Source organism: Beta vulgaris, chromosome 6 (assembly GCF_026745355.1).
Source record: "Beta vulgaris subsp. vulgaris cultivar EL10 chromosome 6, EL10.2, whole genome shotgun sequence".
NCBI lineage: Eukaryota > Viridiplantae > Streptophyta > Magnoliopsida > Caryophyllales > Amaranthaceae > Beta > Beta vulgaris.
The window spans coordinates 62,606,292-62,629,625 of record NC_079207.1 but is presented as its reverse complement, the minus strand read 5'-3'; the positions used below and the strand labels follow the sequence as shown (position 1 = coordinate 62,629,625).

At 34.4% G+C, this 23,334-nt stretch overlaps 2 protein-coding genes and 2 long non-coding RNA genes across 5 annotated transcripts; 2 read left to right on the top strand and 2 right to left on the bottom strand.

Annotated features, from left to right (window-relative positions):
• Nucleotides 1-3,174: 3,174 nt before the first annotated feature.
• On the bottom strand, nt 3,175-4,823 carry LOC125498180 (uncharacterized). Of its 2 annotated transcripts, none has more exons than XR_007274950.2 (2): nt 4,473-4,823; nt 3,175-3,405 (listed from the first exon to the last, which is right to left on the bottom strand). It is a non-coding gene; the product is annotated as an uncharacterized LOC125498180 (long non-coding RNA). The 2 variants fall into 2 exon arrangements; XR_007274949.2 differs by having other exon boundaries at nt 4,477-4,823.
• On the top strand, nt 3,399-15,061 carry LOC104908459 (disease resistance protein RUN1). The gene is made up of 6 exons (XM_048645804.2): nt 3,399-3,595; nt 5,825-6,381; nt 10,106-11,213; nt 11,463-11,885; nt 12,422-13,984; nt 14,411-15,061. The coding sequence occupies exons 1-6, from the start codon at nt 3,587-3,589 to the stop codon at nt 14,924-14,926; spliced, it is 4,176 nt and encodes a 1,391-aa protein (XP_048501761.1). The 5' UTR covers nt 3,399-3,586; the 3' UTR covers nt 14,927-15,061.
• Nucleotides 15,062-15,275: 214 nt separating this feature from the next.
• Nucleotides 15,276-17,721, bottom strand: LOC104908460 (non-functional NADPH-dependent codeinone reductase 2). The gene is made up of 4 exons (XM_010697581.3): nt 17,390-17,721; nt 16,550-16,793; nt 16,098-16,271; nt 15,276-15,733 (listed from the first exon to the last, which is right to left on the bottom strand). Exons 1-4 carry the CDS (start codon nt 17,719-17,721, stop codon nt 15,509-15,511), a joined length of 975 nt encoding a protein of 324 aa, XP_010695883.2. The 3' UTR covers nt 15,276-15,508.
• Nucleotides 16,623-17,915, top strand: LOC125498181 (uncharacterized). The gene is made up of 2 exons (XR_007274951.2): nt 16,623-16,762; nt 17,412-17,915. It is a non-coding gene; the product is annotated as an uncharacterized LOC125498181 (long non-coding RNA).
• Nucleotides 17,916-23,334: the final 5,419 nt, after the last annotated feature.

The window sequence follows — 23,334 nt, the reverse complement described above, 5'->3', positions numbered from 1 at the left end:
GAGCCTTAGACCATGGACTAGTTTTTTTTTCCTTTTTGTTTTGGTGATGCACCCAAGACTAGTTGATATAAAAAAAAAAAAGACTTCAACATCATATTGTTGCCAAAATAAATAAAAGAATCATCAAATTGGCTGTTTTAGAGCCTTTAAAAACAGGAAAGACCTTGATGTCAAAAAAAAAAAAAAAAAAAAAAAAAAAAAAAAATTACAGGAAAGACATTGGACTGCAATCGAACCATGAACCACAAAAGTTCAGCCGCCAAGGGAAATAATAAATCAATCACTACTAGTAGTAGACCAGTAGTTACTATGGAATACAGTACTTATTTATTCATGTCTTTGAGCAACTTGAATATTAGATTGTTAGTACTCTTTTACTCCACGTTGTGCCCTCACATCACAAATTAAAGTCAACATACTATTGTATACCTGTTATTTGGTTATAAATTGTGTTTTTGAATACCTGTAGTACCATAGAGAAATAATGGCATCAATACGTGCTAACAGCGTTGAGAAACATGGTTAATTGGTTATAAACTGTGTTTTTGAATACCTGTTTTTGAATACCTGTTATTTCCGTTACATTGCAGAAAAAAGAAATATCTTCCTTAATAACACTAAATAAATGTAGGTGAACAATATATACTTCATTCTTTTCAGATCTTTAGCCATATAATTTTCCTTGCAAATGTGCACAAAAACAATTTTAGTTGCTTCCTCCGTTCCAATTTAGTTGTGACACTTTCTATTTTAGGAAATTTGAAATTCAATGTTACACTTTTATTTTAAGTAATAACTTCTCTCTATCTCTCTCCTAACACATGAGACCCTTTTGTTTTCTTTCTCTATCTCTCCCCTCTCCAAAAATTGCCTAGGAGTCCGTGATTTTAAAAGTATCACAACTAAATTAAAACGGAGGAAGTATTTGATTCCGCATATTATCAAATTTAACTCTTAATTTTTAAAATGTTAAAAACACACTTCCTTACCACTCTCTCTTTTTTCTCTTTAAAACCCTAGCCTCCCCTACTCCTTCTTCATCAGTTAGGGGCTGTCATAGATGATTTTTTCTATGGTAAGCCCCCTTTTCCCTTTTATTTTAAGTTTTTAGTTTATTTTCTTGTTTTGTTAAATAAATTAGTATATCTTTATGAGATTTTTTCAAACCATGTTATGGGTTTTTAGTCTCTGTTGTGGAGATTTCCTTCCCCCCGTTGTGGGAGTTGTGAATGTGGTTTTTTCCTTTTTAGGTATGAGAAATTGTTCTTATTGGTTGAAGTTCAAGATTCAACATGAAGGTATTGGAATCTCGGATGCGGTTAACATGACTCGATCAAGAATGCTCTTCCCAACCTATGTCAGAATGATAGACTTCCTCATCCATAGCTATTTGATTCAGCAAATACAAGGGGGTTGCGTTGTATTGCTCGATCTGGTTCATTACAGTTTCTTCGAACACAGATTTGATTTAACCTTGTTTGATTGTATCTTGTTTTTCTTTAATTTCCATTGTAGATGTCGTTTGGCCTTCAATTAATGAAATTTCTCTTTAAAAAAACACACAATTCCTTTGTTTTTTTTTTTCAAATTTTAACATCAATTTTTCATGGATTCTAATTCAAACTTTGAATATTATTATCATTAATCATGTTATAAGTTAAAATTATAGAAAATTAATTGAAAAAATCGACATTAAAATGAATCTAATGAAAGTCACATGATAATAAAAAATTTGTTTTATTAGAGGCATCTAAAATATTTCGGGTACTAATTGTAATTAGTGATCTTGAAGCAATTCAAAATTATGCACAAATTCAAGATTGAGACCAATACTAAGATTGAGTTTACAAAATCAAGCATCTAATTAAATTTTCAATATTGCGAAAACGACTAATACTATGAAATTTAGAATTTTGTTTTTTGGCCCTATGTTTAGGTCCTTTTGCCCACCTTATTAGACAGTTTTAACATTTTTACATTTTTGAGACCAAAGTTTGTAATGTTTGACAAAAAATATATTGGGTGCTCTGTGCTCACTACACTCATAAGTTGATATTACACTTTAATTTTTGCATTATTTATACACTCTATTTATATATATTTTTTGTTTATTTTTAATTTACATGTTTTTCTTTTTGATTTGTTTCTTTTTCATCTTTATTTTCTCTTTTTTTTTCACCCATGTGATCAACTTTTTAATTTAATATCCCATCGTAAAAATTTTCTATCCACCTTTTTTAGTCCCTCTCTCCCTTATGGACTTATTTCTTGGCTCTCCACAAACTGAAATGAGTGAGTTGAATAGAAATGGAGTGAGTATATATATAAATATCAATGCACAAATGTTGTTGAATATGTCTCGACGTGTACTTTTTTCTAATATCATTTTCTATCATTTTATCAATAATGGTGGATAATTAGAGTGATTAATGTCAAAGTCGTGCATTGACAAGCGTACAAATCAAAATAGAGCATTTATATACTAACATCCATATCTAAATAAGTGCAACAATTTGACTTTCACGCTTGTTTACGCACAATTTTGACCATTGATATCTCTAATTATGCTATAAAAAATTGATATTACAAAATTATTCATTGAAACAAATCTAACATTTTTGTTCTTATATATTAGTAAAAATTACTGTCAAAGTGAAAGTCTCAATAATGCAAAAGTTAAAATATTGCACTTCATAAGAAACATGGGAAATATATGAAAACGGGGGGAGTAATAGAAAAAGATCAAAGATGTATAGAAATATTGGATTCAAGGTAAATTTTACGGTTAATGAGACATGAATATTCAGGTTCAACACTAATCTCAAATTTAAACGCAAGTATATTAAGCCGAACCAAACTAATAATCGTTCGATATTAATGTGGTTTTCTGTTTTTGAGTTTTTGATTTTCAAAGTGATATGATATATGTCATATAATGAATAATATATATATATATATATGTATATATATATATATGTATATGTATATATATATATATATGTATATGTATATATATATATGTATATGTATATATATATATATGTATATGTATATATATATATCTATATGTATATATATATATATATATGTATATATATATATATATATATATATGTATATATATATATATATATATGTATGTACATATCTCTATTCTATATGGGAAGATAGGGGGGACACCAAAATATTAAAATCCCATTTTGCCCTCACTATTTTATGCAAATTACAACCACTATAATAAATTACAACAAATTAATTCTGAGAAAAAAAAAGCAAAAGAAAATCACGGGTAACAACATAACTGCAATTCACTCAAAACCAATCCATTCCAAAGGCAGTTCCACAAATGATTATCCCTTCTTCCTCTGCTCTCATCCATCGTCTGCAGAAACTTCCATTCATTAACTGTAAAATCACAACAAAAAAGCAGCAACACATATTAGAATACCATGGTTTATCAAAGACTAGGTAATTACATGGCAGAAAAAAAATGATTCGTTCAAGATAATCCTCGCACGTCATTCTTTTTTTGGTGTGAATATTATGAAGGGATATTGTAATCCACAAGCCAAACGAAGCAAAGTTGATGATAAAGGTATTTCTTACTTTTGTCTGACAATAATGAAAAGCTTCATAACAAACAAATAGCAGCAAAAAAAACACTTGCAACTCGCAAGGTGATTCAAACCAACGAGGTTGGTGTGTAATTGCAAATTATAATAAACAAGTTGTCTTTTTTTATTTTACTTATTCTATAAGGGTTTATATATTACTTTTCTTCAGGCTGCCATAAGTTTTTCTCAATTAGCCTTTCAGTCATTCCAACTCTAAGTCCAAGATGTGAGACATTTGTAATTCTAATACTTGGTGGAATTATACATGTCTTCACAAATTGTATAGATACAAAATATATCTATCTTTATTATATATGACAATAACGGGTAGGACACAAAAAAATTGAAAAAGAATAAAAAGAAAGATAGAAAAAAAAGTAACTACCTAATAAATTAAAATAAAAAAAAAAAAAAACACAACAGAAAGAAATCCTACAACACAACTAATTACTTGCCTCTTAACTAAATTTTCGAAAAAATTTAGAAATATCTAATTGATTTACTGATTAAAAATTTTAAAATTCCTGATTTATTAGATGTAATTAGTAATTATTTTATTTTTCTACATGATTTAGCATATAAAGCTTTTTGCTATAAAAAAAAACTACCTAATTGAACCATATCCAGAATTAACTTTTTCGAGTTTATTGTGTTTATGATTACCCGAAATTCAATTGCTACAAATCAAGCTAAACCTTAAAATGTGGTCAGAATATGATCCTATATATGCATAATATGTTTCTAGCAAATCAAATTAAAATGTTTGAAGGACTAAAAAAATAGAAAATCAAGTGAATCAATAAATAAAATCTTGCAACGTTAATCAAAAACAAAAAAAATACGCTTGGTCAAACTCACATACAAGTCTACAATTGAAATTTACGATATTGAGTTGCCAAATAATGGAATTTCAAATTCTTCAATTTCAATTCAAATTCTAAACTTTTTGTTTGCTTTCATTTTTTCTAGAGGTGGTAGAGAATAAATAGTGGTGGCACTATGGTTTTATGGTGGTGGTGGAAGCATGATGATGTGGTCATGTGGATGAGTGGGAAGCCAAAGTAAGAGAGAGACGGATAGAATCATAGAAGAAGGGTTAATGATGTTTTCTTTTTGAAGGGATGGGTGAATGATGTTTTTCATTTAAATTTGAAAGCTGGTTGTGTTGTACATAATTACACTCTATCCTATGTGCTAAGAAAAGAGATATCCCCCTCAAAAAAAAAAAAAAAAAAAAAAAAAGAATAGAGATATCCAAAAAAAAATTATGTAACTTTATTAATACCCAAATTACTAATTGTTAATAGTTAAAGTTTACATTCGATTTTTATTTAATAATTTAATCTCTATTCTACGAAGGAAGAGGAGGAAAAGACCTAAAAAATTTAAAATAAACTATCATTGTAAGAGCAACACACAATATAAAATAAATTTCATCAATCAATTTTTTTATTTTTTAAAAAGAAAATTATATACAGTTTATAGAACTACAATGCAATTTCTTCTTGCATTGTACTACCTATTTCATGTCATCATATGTAGCAATTATCCAACATTGTACTAGTCTTTTATGCACGCGATGCGTGCGAAATTAAATAAAATGTTGGATAATTGCTTAATTTCCAACATTAAAAACGATAAACAACGTGTCCTAAGCAAATCCAAACTCAAACTTGATTTTCAGAGACACCCCACACGGCTACAGCCTACAGTGCTACACGGCTACACCCCTTTCCCACCCCCACACAGCCAATCCTCACATAAGTTTCCAAGTGAAAGTTGTATGTGAATTCTGATGGACGAATAATTTCAGAAAAGTTTGTCATCTTCTCAAAATGTTTCATTTCCTCTTATTTTTCCCACTTTTCACAATTGTCCTTTGACCTTTCATAAGAAAAATCAAAGTCTTGTTATTAGACACATACATTATTGTAGTTAATTACAGTACTTCAAGCTGCAACCTCTCTTCTCAAAAACCAGCATATCTCTCTCTCTCTTTTTTAATTCTCTCAACAACCATGGACAGTTTATTGGTTTAAATTAATTTTCTTTTGCCAAACAAATAAATGGATTAAATTAAATAACCTTCCATTTTGCAGACACATATTACATCTATACAATTGTAGTTACAATACTTGAAGCTGCAACCTCTGTTCTCAGAACACATCATATATATATCTCTGATCTGTCTTATATTCCACTCAACAAAGATGGACACAGAAACCGACGCAACTTCATCACACATGATCCCCGATACCGAAACATCGTCGTACCTCCCACCGTCAATGCTGTATAAACGGGTGAACTGGGACGTATTCCTAAGCTTCAGAGGGGAGGACACACGCCATATATTCACAACACCATTACGTGACACCCTAAAAACAAAGGGTCTTAGACCCTTCATGGACGACGAAGGCATGGAAAGAGGTGATACTATACAGCCAAGTTTAGACGAAGCTATCGTCGACTCGGCTTTAGCCGTGGCGATCATATCTCCTAGGTATGCTGATTCACGGTGGTGCCTCGATGAACTTGCAAGGATCTTCGAGTGCCGTAAACGGGTTATACCTGTTTTCTACAAGGTTCACCCGTCTGATGTGAGGAAGCAGCGAGGGGTGTTTGGTATGGGGTTTCAGGAGATGTTGGGGGACTCTAACAGGTTTAGTGAAGCTCAAGTTAAGAAATGGAGATGGGCAATGGAAAATATCGGTAATATTTCTGGTTATATTTATGATCAAGCAGACTCGACTGACGAGAGTTTTACCAGGTTAGTCAAGCTTTCATTGATGTACAATTGTACATAACATGGCTGTTTAATGAAGTTTTTGGGGATTTCACAACTTAAATTTACATCTTTCATGGATTTTAATTCTTGATTTTGGAAATTCTACAACTCTGATATATATGCAATTTATTTGTAACACAAAAATTGTATATCTTGGCATTGAACTTAAAACTGATCCTCTATGTGCTATAAGGTCTTTTGGCTTTATAAGTTAAACGTGCTAAAATGCGGGTCTTGTTGGACTTGATCTAGCCAGATATTGGGGCCCGAAACCCAGGAAAGGGTGGCCTCAGGCCTATGATGATAATATTTAGTATGATCATATCGTTTCAAGAAGAAATAAGGTGGTATGATTATGTAAATGTATGAATTTTGTTGGGAGTTTGGATGTCGCCGGTTTAAATTTGCAAGTTCTGAGAGAATCAGAGAACGTAGTCAGAGGTCAACGGCAGTAGCAGCTAGTTGGTTGCATTACAATTGTTGGATAAAGTTGGTTCTGAATTCTCGAGATTCTTTAATATTATGATATTAGGCTTACATATATGCAATGTATGTAAAATAACATATATGCTAAATTAATTATGTAATTGCATCTAATAATTTGAAATAAAAAAGTTTTAAAAGTTAAAATAGGAAGAATTATCTTTGCAATTTGTTTTTTCAAAAAACTATTCTTCAGCTTAAATGTGATATTTTTTTTTCCTATTTATACTTTTTGATATCCTCCATATATTACCATATGTAATAGAAATTAAAATAGATTTTTGTAAATGATAGTTCCTGATCTTATATATATATATATATATATATATTATATATATAATATTATATAATATAATAATATATATATATATATATAGGGTCGGGTTCTAGTGAGAACCCTCTTATGGTGAGAACCGTGAGAACCACTTAAAATGAGCAAAAACTTCCTAAAATGAGCAAAAAAAAGTAACAAATGAGCAGAAATATAAAATGAGTAGAAAACATTAAGTTATCAAAAACGTAAAATGTACAAAAATGTAAAAGAAGACAAATGTAAAATGAGCATAAAAAAGTTTGATGAGAAAAAAAGTAAAATGACCAAAACGTAAAATGAACAAAAACGTTGATAAATGAGCATAAAATTGTTAAATGAGCAAAATCATAAAATAAGTGAAACAAAAAATGAGCAAAAATATTCTGAAATGATCAAAATCTTCGTAAAATGAGGAAAAATGAGTGGTTCTCACGGTTCTCACCCTAAGGATGGTTCTCATATGAACTTAAACCTATATATATATAGGGTTGGGTTCCACTGAGAACCCTCTTATAGTGAGAACCACTTAAAATAAGCAAAAACTTACTAAAATGTAGAAAAAAAGTACCAAATGAGCATAAACATAAAATGAGTATAAACCATTAAGTTATCAAAAACGTAAAATGTAGAAAAATACAAAAGAAGAAAAACGTAAAATGAGCATAAAAAAGTTCAATGAGAAAAAAGTAAAATGAGCAAAAATATTGATAAATGAGCACAAAATTGTTAAATGAGCAAAACCATAAAATAAGTGAAATAAAAATTGAGCAAAAATGTTATGAAATGATGAAAATCTTCGTAAAACGAGGAAAATGAGTGGTTCTCACGGTTCTCACCATAAGAGTGGTTCTCATATGAACTTAAACCTATATATATATATATATATATATATATATATATATATAGAAGTGAGTTCATATGAGAACCACCCTTGTAGTAGTAGGGTATATCATTCATAAATGATGATAGGGCTTGGGATTTTCACCTTCATTGCGTCTGTCCTATGTGCTTTCATGCTTGTTAGTTCTGAAGCTTCAATCTAAAGCTTTAATCTCATCTTTGGAACATAATGGGTAAAGTTACCTATTAAACCGGTTACTAGTCATATAAGTGTATTTTGGGAAGAAACACCTAAAGTCATGATTGTGATTATTAAAGACATGGCCAATTGTTGAGATTATTTTGAATTTTTGATCAATTTTTTTTCTTTTTGGTGTTTAGAGCATCCATCACCATGAACAGAAATAAATGTTTATCCTCCTCCTTCTACAACTTTTTAGCTCATCATCTTAAAAATTTCATGACTCATACCCAAATTCACAAAATCATCCCATTCATGACATAGAAAAGTCCATCTATTTTCTCTTTGCTACATTTTACTTCAATTTTTTTTTATAAAAGTGTTAAAAAATATGACAAGATGGATATCATTTTATAATCTCAAAAAAAATATTACCATTGGTTTTTTTATCAAACAAATTCATTCTAATTTGACAAATACATTTGATACAAAATCTCCCACCATATCGTGAGGCCTACTTTTCACATGACATACTTACTTTGTTCACCATGTGAATAATTCGTTGATCAATGACCAACAATGTTTTGCGACTTGTTTATGATGGAGTGAATTTTTTGTTATTCTTGATCCCATGAACTATTTTTTGTTCATGGTGGTAAATGCTCTTAGGTCGTTGATGATAACATTACATAGTTGAGATCCTTAACGATAACATTACCTTTTTTTTAAGGGGAAAACACAGCGGGTCTAGGGGGTGGCCTACCCAGGCCTCGGCCCACCCCATGATCCAAAATAGTTATAAGTAACCTAACTGGGATAGTAATGCAAATTGGTATGGTGGAGCAGGTGGTTTTTAAAGAAATTAATCAATAAGTTCGGCCCACCCTATATAAAAATCCTAGATCCGCCACTGCTAACGATAACATTACCTATAGGCTATAGTTTGGTTCTTCTTGTCATCTCATGTTCTGGAACCTTCGGTGAACCAAATGTGACTGGTTGGTGGGATTGTTTGTTGTTTCCCTCAATAAATACCTCCTGTTTCTGTCTAGAAATTAAGGTTAATGATCTGTGCTGAACAAGTCCTTAAGTCCGAGCAGGGCTGGTTATCAATTCACCGGAAACCTGCAAAACACAGAAAAACTACCCCGGGGGTTGTTCCGGGATCGCCCCTCCGACGCTCAAGTCAGTTGATGATTGAGGTAGAGAGAGAGTCTAGAGTGAGAAGCTCCAGTTAGTTAGGTAAGAATTCAATACTTTTGCATTGATGGGACAAGAGGTATTTATAGTGGTGAGAATTTCTATAAAGTGGTGTGCTGGACATGACAGCTCACTTTGGGGATTGATGATACCTTTTCAAAGGATGATTCTGGTGGGACCCATGATCCTTAGGTGGCGGTGCCACATGGCATGATTTCCTTGGAAGGATTTGGTGGGCCCAAACACCTCCCAATCGTTAACTGACATAAAAAGCCATCTGTTTTCTGTCCGTGTAATTACACTGTCTGTGTCTGCTGGGGGTAGGGTTCTTAGGGAGAGTAGAAATAAGAAAAAAGGGAAGTTTGGTAATGGTCGTTTATGTGTTGGACTGGTTACTTGCATTTGCATAGTTAGAAATAGAGATCATCAATGACTTAGACCCATCTTAAGAAATCAGGGCAAATAGGCACTTAGGCAGCATTGCTTGAGACTATCCAAAGGTGGGACTATTTAAAGAAGACCGCGTAACTTAACTGCAAAAGGAATATTTATGTCAATTTTCCCTTTCATTTTAATTTTAGTGTAATAGAATCAACTTTTCTGTTGGCAAATTATATTAGAATCAATAATGTTCTTCAAGCAATACATGGGTATGCTTCTAACATGGCTCAATTCATATACAATGACAGTGATGAAGCTAAAGAAGTTATACGACGCATAGTCACACAAGTCTGGAATGAGTTAAAGAACACTCCAGAATATGTAGTGAAGCTTGCAGTTGGTCTGGATTCTCGTGTAGATAAAGTGGTGGGAAAATTGAATCTTCAGGCTCAAGGTGCTCGTTTTCTGGGTATCCATGGAACTCCAGGAATAGGCAAGACAACCTTAGCCAAAGCTGTGTACAATAAGCTGGCTGTTAAGTTTAAAAACCGCTGTTTCATTTCTAATGTCAGAGAGAAAATAGCTACTGAAGAAGGCTTTTTAACTGTTCAGGAAGAACTTCTAAAAGATCTTTCCTTAGGGAAAGTACAATTGGTGGTGAAACAAGTGGATGAAGGCAAAAAAGCCATCAAGAGATTTGTTGAAGAGACTCGAGTTTTAGTGGTGATAGACGATGTCTTTGAGGCAGGACAGCTTGAAAATCTCGGCATTGTCAGAGAATGGTTCAAAGAAGGGAGCATGATAATTGTTACAAGTAGGAATGTAGACGCGTTACTTCATTCTGCGTGTAACGATGAGCTGTATGAAGCCCAGAAACTGGATGAATCCGAAGCATTAGAATTGTTTAGCATACATGCTTTAGGAAGAAGAGAACCTACAAATGAGTTTAGGGATGTTTCAAAAAAAATTGTGTCTCTAACAGGTGGACTTCCTCTGGCATTGGAAGTGTTTGGTTCATCTTTAGTTAAGAAGACAATAAAGGTCTGGGAGGACGCGATCTCTAAATTTGGAGTCACTCGACCACCTAGTATTCAAGACGTACTAAAATTTAGCTATGATAGTCTAGATCACCAAGAGAAAATTGTATTCCTTGACATCTCATGTTTGTTGCTTCAAATGAACATGGATAGAGAGGATGTAGTGGATATACTAGCGGGTTGTGACTTAGGAGCCGACTTAGCTATTGATAATCTTGTCACAAAATCACTCATGAAGATAATAGAAGGTAAATTGTGGATGCATGATCAAATTCGGGACATGGGAAGGCAGATTGTCACAGAGAAAGTTGATGATCCTGAGAAGCTGAGGAGGTTGTGGGACGCTAAGGATATAATGCGTGTCTTTCGTAATAAAAAGGTATTCTCTGACAATGAACTAATTTTTATTGTTCAAAATTGATTTTTGCTTATTAGAATTGGATTATGCTGATTAAAATAATTTTTTTTACTAAAACTTACTTATCAGATGCTATCTTCAATAATGTAATTAAGAAAAGAGCGTAGTTATTTCCTTCTCTCAATCATTGTGTCTTCAATCTTGATGGTTTATTCAATGAAGTCAAATCCATGAATGTTATCTTCAACTTGATTGCATAATGTATCATAGGCAAGAGAAGATGTAAGAGGGATGATTCTGGACATCAAAAAGCCTCAAGATTTTACTGACGAAATGATTTATTGGTACCACTTCAGAAGGCATCCTAGTATGACTACTTTCATCAGGTACTTGGCAAAAATGTTCAAGGGACTACTTACTTCATGGCACAAAACTGAGAAGGATGATAATTCCATTCTTCATGCAAGATATTTTGAGAATATGGTGCAGCTAAAACTACTTCAAATGAATTATGCAAAACTGCAAGGAGATTTCAGATGTATGCCTTCAGAGCTAAGGTGGTTGCAATGGAAAGGATGTCCTCAAAAGATTCGTCCATTTAATATACCAGAAGAACTTCGTGTGCTTGATCTCTCAAGAAGTAATATTGATCGTTTGTGGAGCTCAGATTATTCCTGTTGGGGTTTCAACAAGGTAATGTAACTCAAATAACTTGGCCATTTTAGTAAGCTGATGCTTGTTACTTTGACATATAGCTTCTTTGACAAACTTTTCACATGCCATCTTTTTTGCTACCTGATTTTAGAAGTGGTAACTATAAAAAGAAAAAAGAGATTCACAAGAATATTTTATGTATGAACACTCTTCTGCTTCTTCCCATCATGATCCCAATTTTTGATTAGTCTAGGACAAAATTCCAATTATAAGCATGGCCCTCTCAAAATTATACTCAGTGATCGATAACTTGCTTTGTTATTTTTTTATTTTCTTATTTTGCTTTGTTCTTTAATTCAAAAAATTTCCTTCAACTAGATTTTGACGCATCATCATTGACCTCCAAAATCAGTTTTTTTCAAGTCATGTGATCACTTTGGGAATGCATTCATTGTAGATGAAATCAACCATAGTGGGGAAAATTTTGAGACGATAGTTGGGATTATTCATGTGAAGTTCAAACAAACAATATTTCCTTATTCAGATTATGAATGTGCAAACATTTTGGCTTGCAGGTGGTTGGGAACTTGGTGGTGGTAGACCTCTCTTACTGCCCTAGACTAACTGCTCTTCCTGACATGTCTGGCCATAAACACTTGAAAAAGCTTACACTCGAGTATTGTGTAGGACTGACTAAGATTCATCCATCAATTGGAAATATGAGCTCTCTTGTTCGCTTAAACCTACAAGGTTGCTCAAACTTGCTTGATTTTCCAAGAGATGTATCAGGTATGAAAAGTCTAAAGGAGTTGATTTTATCCGATTGCTCAAAATTCAGAGAACTACCTCAAGATGTTCGAAGCATGACTTCCTTGAACCAATTGTTTCTCGATAGAACAGCAATAACTAAGCTGCCTGAATATCTATTTAGCCTTACACAGCTTGAAATGCTCAGTCTAAATGGTTGTCCTCTGTTAACAAGCCTACCTGAATGCATAGGGTCTCTACTTTCTTTGAAAGAGCTTATTTTATCTGCTACTGCACTAGATAATATACCATCTTCTGTTGGATCTTTGACACACCTCGAAAAACTAAATTTAATGCACTGTCACAAACTTATTGCCCTTCCCGATTCTATTGGAAACCTCAAATCCTTGACGGAGCTTTACCTTAATACCAGTTCAATCAAGCAATTTCCAGCATCTATCTGCTCACTGAAGTCTCTTAGAGTCTTATTACTTGGGGGATGTCGTTCTCTTCTTAATATGCCCGTCTCAGTAGGAGGGTTAGCTTCCATTATTGAGCTTGAGTTAAATAACACGGACATAAAAATACTACCAGACGAGATATGTTCCTTGAAGCTCTTGGAGAAACTTCGAATGTCTAATTGCACTTTACTTGAAAAACTACCAGATTTAGTGGGTAAGATTTCAAATCTTATCATTCTATCTGTTGAAGGTGCTGCCATAACACAACTGCCAAAGTCGATAGTGGAGTTGGAAAATCTTACATGGTTAAACTTGAACAAGTGCCGAAAGCTAAGCAGCCTGCCAAATGACATAGGAAGATTGAAGTCTTTGCGTATACTTATGATGGAGGACACTGCTGTCACGTGCTTACCTGAAAGCTTTGGTTCACTTGATGAGTTGAGGACATTGAAACTGAAGAAGTCTAGCAATGACCTCCCCAAGCTTAGCGCGCTTCCTAATTCATTTTGTAAGCTATCTAATTTGGAAGAATTTAGTGCTCGGGCATGTGGAGTTTCTGGTCAAATACGTGATGATTTTGTTGAGTTGTCTAAGATGGAGACTTTGGATCTTGGATACAATAGTTTCCACAAACTCCCTTCCACTTTAGAGGGTCTATCTGTTCTAACACAGCTAAAGTTGCGTCATTGCGAAAAGCTGAGGTTTCTGCCTCAACTTCCTTCAACTTTAGTGGAGCTAGATGCTGCAGATTGTTATTCACTTGAAAGTATATACAACCTTTCAAAGCTTGAAAGGTTGGAAGAGTTAGAACTTGCAAACTGCAACCAGATCAAGGATGTGCCGGGTCTTGAATGCTTAAAGTCTTTGAGAAGGTTGTTTATGGGTGGCTGTAATGCAAGACCATCAAAAGTCAGGAGAAGACTAAGCAAGGTACTTTGACCACTCTCTGTTTTTTTAAAGAGTTGCATATTAGTAGGCAAAGTTTGGTATCCTCGTTGGGGGCTGTGAAGTATCACTGTGAGTTTTCAGTTTTTGATTTTGAGGTAGATTTCACTAGTCATAGTCATGTTAAGTTTAAATAAAAAAGAAGCAGCATTCTTTGTTTATACTCAACAATCTATGACTGGAAACTATATTTCTTGGGGTGATCTGAAAACTCAATACTTAAAATGATACTGAATAAGCCCTGAGTTTCCCATATTTGATTTTCGAGTCAAAGAAGAACTAAGAGGTGTTCTTAAAATTTGAGCGAAAATATGAACACTCAACTTAATCTTCAAAAGTATTAAAAACTGAAAACTAATAATGATATTGAAAAAGTTGGATAATTTACCAATTAGAAAAATTTCTCTGCAGGTTGCTTTGAGGAATTTGAACAATTTGAGTATTCCTGGGAGTGAAATTCCTGGGTGGTTTTCTCAAAAAGCAGTGAATTTCACAGCTCATCCAAACCTCGCTATCAAAAGTGTACTTGTTTCCGTTGTTGTCTCAGTTGACATCCAGGTACTAGATGACATGCGAGCTCAACTACCTAGCATCGTTGATATTCAGGCTAGCATTGTCAGACTGGATGAAAGCATCTTCTACACTACATTGATTTTAATGGGAATTCCGTGCACACGAGAAGAACAATTTTACTTGTGTAGATTCAAAGAATATCATCCTTTATCATCTTTATTAAGAGATGGTGATATAATACAGGTGGGGTTGAGATATGGGACTATCCCTGGCATTGAGCTGTTGAAGTGGGGAATTCATCTTGTCTTTGAAAATGATGATGATTATAATGGTGATGAGGACTCGTTGCAATTGACCGAGAGTCAGCAATCTGTATCCCAAAGATTGGTTAGGTTTTTCCAGTCACAGGATTAAAACTGAAATAGTATCTTATAGTTCTGGATTGTGGAAGATTGAATCACAGTCCATCTTTAATCTTCTTATGTTATTGTATTTGAAATGACTAGCTACATTGCTTGATTTCTTTATATGCCATTGATCTGTTTATGATCCCCGACAATCAGATCAGGGCTTGGACACTTGACAATCAAATTTGAATTAAAAAGGTATATGTTCTTTTACCTTAAGTGCAGATGTTCATTTACAATATAATCTTTTGATTATAGCCTTTGTTGTTTTATAAATATAAATTTACACGTCGTGTGTTCTTTTATAAAGTAGAAAAGTTGTTAAAAAAAGTTCGTGTTCTTTAATATAAATGATATGTTCTTTTTGATGAGCATTGTGCACCCTATTGCATAATCCACGCTTTGCTTCTTTATTACTGTATTATAACATATGTTCTTGAAGCAACTTGTTGGTCCTCACAGACGCAGGACTACAGCAAAATAAAATCTATTCGTAATCTGATCATAGGTTTAAACAGCCCCAAATAAAATACTACTCTTCATAATGGACCTGATATAGGTTGCATATCAGAAACTGGAATAGGACAGTTTATATCTCTCCATCCCAAAGCTCTTCAATTGTACATATAGGGCCTAACGGTGAAGTGTAATCCGATCCATCGCATGTTCTGCCTTGTGGGATACTACGTATCTTCTCGTGCTCGTCTGAAGTTAGTTCCCAGTCGAAAATTCCGAGGTTCTGTTTCATCCTGTCTTTGTTGAAGCTCTTCACCACAACTGCAATGCCTTGCTCATATCCCCACCTCAAAGCAACCTAAACAAATAATGCATACTATATAATGGATAAACATCCTACTAATCTAAAATTCAGGACTAAATAAGATGATACTTTGTTGGGATGGAAACATTTTTCTCAAAAAGCCGGAAAATAGTCCTCCCAGAATCGGAATCATTATCCTTTCAGAAGGAAGGAATGCACATATTCCTTTTGATTCAATGCCTTTCCCTTTCTCTTCTCCAATTTATCTTGTTCCCTCTATTTTCATTTTTCCCTTTCTCTCTAAATTTTCTTGTAAGGAGTCGGTTAAAGGAAAACTAAATTACAATTGTGTTTTCCGTTGAGAACATATTCAGTCCAACCAAACATAACTCAAGTGCAATAGTGTGAAGAAAAGAACCTGGGCAACTGTCTTTCCTTTAGCCTTTGCTATCTCCTTGAGAATGTTGGACTCCATGACTCCATTATGCCCGCCAAGAGGGCCACCCAACGGCGAGTATGCTGTTACTAGAATATGTTTCGACTTGCAGAAATTTATCAGCTCCTTTTGTTGCCATGTAGGGTTAACCTCCACCTTTCCAAATTTTGTCAAGAGAACTTTGTTAAGTACTACTTATAAAGGTACCTCTCCAAGTTTTATAAATCTCAATCTTAAAGGACTCAAAAAAAGATTAAGAGCACAAAAATAGTCTTAGAAGGTCATAAACCAAGGCTATGATTAACAAGTTATATACACTATACTAAATCAAACAAGTATTTGTTCAGTATCCGCTAAAGAGAAGCTTAAATTTTAGACAAAACCAAGTAAGAAAACTCAATTTTAGTAAGGTGCATCATACATTGAGGACTAACCTGGTTGACTGCGGGTGGTATGGTTGCAATGGTCAAGAGCTGTTGAAGCTTCTTCTGCGTGAAGTTGCTAACGCCGATGGCTTTGGCGAGCCCAAGTCTTTGGCACTCTTCCATGGCAGTCCACACACCCTTGAGGTCGAAAGGAAGGAAGTCTTCCTGCTTAATGGGATAGACTGGTGGCCCTGGCTTTGCGCTTACAGCCCAATGTATAAGGTATAGATCCAAGTACTCCAGCTTCATGTTCCTATACATGCAACATCATGAAGGGAATTTAACATATATGAAATCTTAAAACTTCTATGTACTTCAAATTGTAAAATCAAGAATGACAGAATGTGATTTGATAACCTTCTGAGGTGATCCCCAAAAAAACTACTACTATAAAGTAAATAACTACCACAAAAAACTGTACCACCAGTCCACCAGGCACCAGTCCGCCACTAGAAAGCAGTATTACCACAGCTATTAAAAGTCTACTACCAAAAAACATAAGATTGAACCGTTCATCTTATATACGAGCGTAAATTTACATCCTCTCACATTTTCCTGATCACAGCGATATTTACATATGGATTAGATCGAATGATCGACTTCCTGATATTGAATTTTCTGCCTTAATCATAGTTGAATTGCATTAAGATGTCTACTTTTGGTATCCACCATACCAAATGCTCCAAACTATGAAGTATTATAACATTCGTTTTGATGCATATGAATCTCAAAGTTATAAAATTATTTCAATTACAATTTCTTTGAGTTTATAGAATATAATTAAATGGATCAACTTCTAGTACTAAATCAGGAAAAAGAAATTTCAAAGTATAAGTAGGAATGTCTTACTTTAAGGTAGTTTTGAGTGCAGGAACAACAAGATTAGGATGTGCATCACTAACCCACAGCTTAGAAGTGATGAAAAGCTCCTCTCTTGATTTAACCATTCCACAGTTAAGCACTTGAGTGATTCCCTCTCCAAGAGCCTTCTCTGTAAAGTAGATGGTGGCTGTATCAAAGTGCCGGTAACCCACTTCCACAGCGTCGATTACGGCATTTTTTGTTACCTCATCGGGCACCGGCGGGTTAGGAGCCATGCCTAGACCCAGTACCGGCATGGACACTCCACCATGGCTTAGCTGAATGGTTGGAATTTTAGGTGAAGTTCCCTCATTTGCCATAGTTTCTCTGTCAATAATTCCCCTGTTTTTTCGTTCTGTTTTGGTGTCAAGTGTTAGGACTTAAGTATGTAGGATGTTTGTCTATCTGCTTTCTTTTAAGTAGTGACTGAGATGTAAATGCTCTATTGGATTGATCAAAAGTTTGTGGGTTGTTGGTACTTTTTGTTTTTAATGCCACATTTGTATAGGACTGAGGGTGACTTGTTAGATGTGATGCATGTATTTTTTTTTGCTAACATGTGAGAGTGACAGAGGACACATGTCGCATATTGATTTCATTGTTCTTTCTTGAACTATGAACAAAGTGTTGCCAGTTTCATGATGAATTTATATGTTTGATCTTGATTCTTGGTCTAGCACAAGAAAGACATGGTAACTCACTATGGAGTCATTTTTATGATAAAGTAAGTGTTCCAATGCTCAATCTAGAATAATTGCAATTACTCGATTTTTTTATTTGATCGTCAATAACTTTAATTATTAATTTTAGTAGTAACAATAAATATTAAGTACATTAAGTATGCAATATATTTATTGTCATACCAGTTCATTTTAAGCAAAATATCACTTTCAAGTCAAAATAAATCATTTTTCAAGTCACTAGAAATTCCTTAAAGATAAAGGTAACTTTTAACCTTAAATAAGTAACTTTATACGTAAAAGTAATCTATTTGCAGCAAAATAGTTATCCTCGTCTGACATATAATTTTTTACCTTAAAAGGGTCACTTTTATATAAGTGACCCATTTATGATTTAAAATGTTACCTAAATTGTATAATAAATTATTATACGTCCATTCATACAATAATTTGGATGGTATTTATATAATATTTTGGTATCACGAATATATTTATAGAGAGAAGAACGAAGAAACATCTTAATAAGTAACATTATTTTTGAAAAATTTGTTAGAAATGACATTTGTTGCAGTTTTTACGAAAAAAGGTCTTTATAAAAGTTGCAATCACTTAGTGTAGAATATTATTATACTGAATATATATAAAAGAAGAAAATATGAAGTTAAAAGGACTAGGGCATGAACAAGCTTTAGGGACCCTTCATGGCTTGGAATAGAGCTGTTAAAAAATGATCTAAGAACCTGTTAACAGTGTAATCCACATGTGTCCCATATTGGAAGAATTGAAAGTATATGACTAATATATAAGTTAATGGGTTACTCCACCTATCACCGTATGGTTTTAGGATGGAACCCCATTGGGCTTGTATGTGGTCATACTCTTCTCTTGTGTGGGCTTGTGCTGAGCCCACCGAGATCTGTCATGGTATCAGAGTGGAAGATCCCGGGCCAGGGTATGTGGCCCATTGAATGCAAGATGGAAGGTTTGATCTGTTTGGAGCACATTGCCCAACAGAATTGTGTCCCAAGTAGGGGCGCCCCAAGTAGGGGCTTGTTGACCTCATGTTTGGAAGCCCAAGTAGGGCCAAGGAGGTGTATGTGACCTATCCAATTGCAAGTTTAAAGGTGGCACACATGTGAGGGGGAGTGTTGAGAGTCTAATCCACATGTGTCACACATTGGAAGAATTGAAAGTATATGACTAATATATAAGCTAATAGGTTACTCCACCTATCACCATATGGTTTTAGGATGGAACCCCATTGGGCTTGTGTGTGGTCATACTCTTCTCTTGTGCAGGTTTGTGCTGAGCCCACCGAGATCTGTCAGAACCCTACCCGAATTTGTAATGACCTGTAAATGATTTTCACCTGAAATTTGGTAAAAACAGGTTACTTGTAAGTTGTTAATCATCGTTTCGATTACTTTGTCATTATCTGGGTATGGGAAAGTTGAACATTCACAAAAAATGTTGATCACTGGTAATCGCTAGAAACATGAAAGTTGAACCATTGATTCTCGATCAACTTGATATTCTAATTGTACAATTAGAAATTATTATATATCTAAGTAATTTATATAGATAATTAATAACCAATTTGACGTCATTGAATTGCTTTTTGTGAATTCAACCCTACGGTATTGACTATATTTGTGAATAAATTTCATATTTAATCAATCAACTCTGCTACCAATGCATATTCGAGAATAAATTTTATATTTAACCAATAATCTTTCCCGTTCACTCATCTTGGGTATCCTCTAAATAATATCATGAGTATCCTATAACTAATTCATTGGGATCCGTGCTTTTCTTTAGATTGCGTGTTTTTTTCACTCAACTTTTAGATTCAATTACCCATAATCAACTTCAAAGAATAGTCAAGGAAAATAAGGGTATGCAATATATTGGAATTATCATTCATTGTCCTCTTTTGTTCTTGAAGAATGATAACCATTCGGGAGCAGATATTTTACCAAATATGGATGTGGGACTCAAATAGAAAGAAAAATGGAGATTAAGGAATGAAAGTTTGAATTATGTTTTATAAGAAAAGACAGGGAATAGATGGAAGAGCCTCAACTTTTCTTAAAATCTTATTTTTCAAGTAAATAGAATAAGATGGAATTTCTAGTTTACGAATGGAGTTAGAGAAACAATATTTGCATATCTGTAGCTTGGAAGAATGAAGGGATGGAATTTTTATGTGATCTTTAATTAACAAAATAATAAATCTTAAAAGAATATATAGACTTTACAGTTAGGATAATATAGTAAAATCAACTGATGTAATTTTATATTGTTGATGATTAGTAGTAGTTGACACTCACGTTAGACTCATTCCGGAAGAGTAATGTATTCTCAAATTTGAGGAACTTTAAGGAAGTAGTATGTTGCATGTATGATATTATTTTTTTTTGGTGAAATAAGGAATACATAAATAAAGAAGTTATGGCAAAACGCCAATTGCAATCCGTAAGTAGCAAGTTGTTGCAGTTAGGGGGATGGGGAAAATTCTTAATTAAATCAATGTTTTCTGAACTATTACTATATTCCTTATCCATCTTGTCTTCCACTTGGTTATCATCCCTTCATACAAACACAAACTTCATCTCCTGAAAGTAAAGGCGAAGCTCCTTGCATTGATAAATGATATCACTATACATATCATCAAACTGGAGTTCCATATTATTGATTTGGACGACCTTTTGGCAATCTGATTTGAGGACTATATGGTCCCAATTCCTTCGACTTGCCTGCTGCATTCCTTGGCGAATCACCAGTAGTTTTGTGTGATATGGATCAAGGGAATAACAAGTAGATTGCACTCCCATGATCCACTATCCCGGGTCTGTTCTAAAAACTCCTGCAATACTAGCCTTAATTTCGATGTTAATAAATGAGGCATCAACATTTACATGGATAAATTTATTCGGGTAACGAGGCCTTGACGGAGTGATGGGCGTGGGGGCAATAGGTTGGGCTTAGTACGCATTAAATTTCGACGTTAGAGTGATGACACTATTAAGGGTTATGTGAGGAAGGGTATAAGGTTTGTCTTCAAACACAATTTAATTATTTTTTTCCAGAACTCGAAATACACAAGAGGGAATAACATTTCCCAAGCGAGGCCTCGAAAACAATTGGTGTTTGTCCTGATGTTCTCCAGCCATTCATGGGAGAATCAACATCCCAAAAGGCGTGGGGGATTAATTAGGGTCTAAATCTGACATGCATGGGGACAACCTCTAAGAGTATGCAGGGTGGTTTCACGAGAGTTAGGACAGATAGGACTTGCAATTATCTGCCTTTGAGAAAGGAGGGCTCTAGGATGGATATCATATGAGCCACATGAAGAATTTTAATTTTGGTAGGATGGGCTTCCACAGCCACTCGATACTGGTTTAAGACGAGCGGTTCCTAGTGATTTGGTTCTAAGAAAGAGCGAGATAGAACTTTCCTTGAGCTGCAAAGGTAGAGGATAAATGGTCCTAGGCATGGAAAAGAATAGGGATAACTAGGATTCTATATTTAATGAATTGAGGGAGGGGAATCGAGATCCTAATAATAATAGGTTCCAATGGTTGTGATAAATGAGATCTTTCAACAGGGTCGAGTGTTCCTCAAGACTTAGGGGGCCAACCCAAAGTCACGAATTAGGCCTATGCCTAGCCAATTATCTTTCCGGAAATTAATCTTTTCCCCCGAGCCCACTTTCCAAGCCAATCTTATCCTGAGAAGGCTAGCCCCTTTTCCTATATCCTTCCACAAGAAAGACACATTTTAAAGGAAGTATTAAAAGCTCTCCCCAACATACTTAGAAGTCATACACTCCTTAGCCAGGATGGACTCCCAATATAACAATTTCTACCCTAGTTTAGCCATGAGAGCCATATTGAGGTCGACATGACTACGGATCCCTTGCCCCCTTGAGATTTTGGCAGAAAAGTGTGATGTTGGGCTTCAAGGTGGATCTTATTCTTACCCTGGCTTTCTCCCTAAAGGAAGTTATTGCAGATTTTGACAAGCCTGCACATAATATGAAGTAATTGTATTCATGGTTGACTTGATAAGGGTAAGGCGCCCTACTCTAAAGAGGAATTTAGCCTTTCATAGAGCAAGCTTCACCTCCAACTAGAATTACCTTCATCCGATTTGTGGTTCTAAAGTTATGTCCATTTTAAGTCCCCTAAACAAGATTCTATTGTGCAATGTGCTCCTTTGTACAAGTGGACATGGGGCATGGTGCAAGCGCAATATTTCTCAATGTGTGCTCTATTTTCATTTCTTTCTTTGTCAACTCTTCAACTCGTAGCCATCTTACGTAGTTCCACCTATATTAAGAACATGGCAAAAGTGGGTAAAAGCAAATGTACTAGAAATTCGATAAAAAATGACTGAAAATCTAGCAAAGTGTCACTATGATCAAGAATGATCAAGTGAATGAAATAGAAGGGGAAAGGGAGAAGAAAGAGGGGAGATTGAGGATCAAAATGAGCTAAAGTAGTCCATAAAGTGCGTTAGAAACACACTTATCAACAATTTAGGGAAGATTATTCACGGCAAGCCTCCTAATATCCTCCCATAAAACTTCTCTTTCCCCTGCATTACTGAAAGCATAAAATATAATGAAATAGAAGCCATCCCAAATTCTCTGAGGGTTAACATAACAATGAATTAGATGGGAGCTAATCCACTTGATGTTAACTTGGAAACTTAAAGGATTCCAAGCAATAGTAATCCTGCTACCAGGATGGTAGGATGAATTAGAACTAAAGTGTTGGAACACAAGGTGATACTCAAGAAGGGGGGTTGAATTGAGTGACGAAATTTGATCGATTCCTGCAAAACCTTTGTTATTGCACAGTGCTAGCCACTGTGCGAACTAATCGTAAATCTCTGATTTGAGTTTTTGCGAAAACTAAAACTTAAATTATGTGGAATTTGATGCACAAACACAGAATATAACATGGTTCAATCTCACCTCTGAGATCTACGTCCACAAGAAACAAAAACTCTTTTATTTCTTTAAATCCTAAAATATCCACCTCTTGATACAATAAGATTTCCCTCACTACTAACTCTAGTAGTGACCCCCAACACTTAACTCTAAGTGTTGACACTCTCTATAATGGTGAAATTACAGAAAGAAAACGATCCTCAATTGTGTGCTTTTTAGTCAAGCAATTTCGAGGACAATTACAATCGTTGAATAGTTACTTGAATCTGACTCAAACAGTGCTATACTTTGTG

What these genes read in the sequence shown, in the direction of transcription:
- LOC104908459 (XM_048645804.2), top strand. An exon ending in ACTGACGAGAGTTTTACCAG is followed by an intron (nt 6,382 to 10,105) that starts GTTAGTCAAGCT and finishes ATACAATGACAG; the next exon opens with TGATGAAGCTAAAGAAGTTA. An exon ending in GTGTCTTTCGTAATAAAAAG is followed by an intron (nt 11,214 to 11,462) that starts GTATTCTCTGAC and finishes AATGTATCATAG; the next exon opens with GCAAGAGAAGATGTAAGAGG.
- LOC104908460 (XM_010697581.3), bottom strand. Translation starts at nt 17,721, where the DNA reads ATGGCAAATGAGGGAACTTCACCTAAAATTCCAACCATTCAGCTAAGC. An exon ending in GCACTCAAAACTACCTTAAA is followed by an intron (nt 16,794 to 17,389) that starts GTAAGACATTCC and finishes TTGCATGTATAG; the next exon opens with GAACATGAAGCTGGAGTACT. An exon ending in AAGGAAAGACAGTTGCCCAG is followed by an intron (nt 15,734 to 16,097) that starts GTTCTTTTCTTC and finishes TTATTTGTTTAG; the next exon opens with GTTGCTTTGAGGTGGGGATA.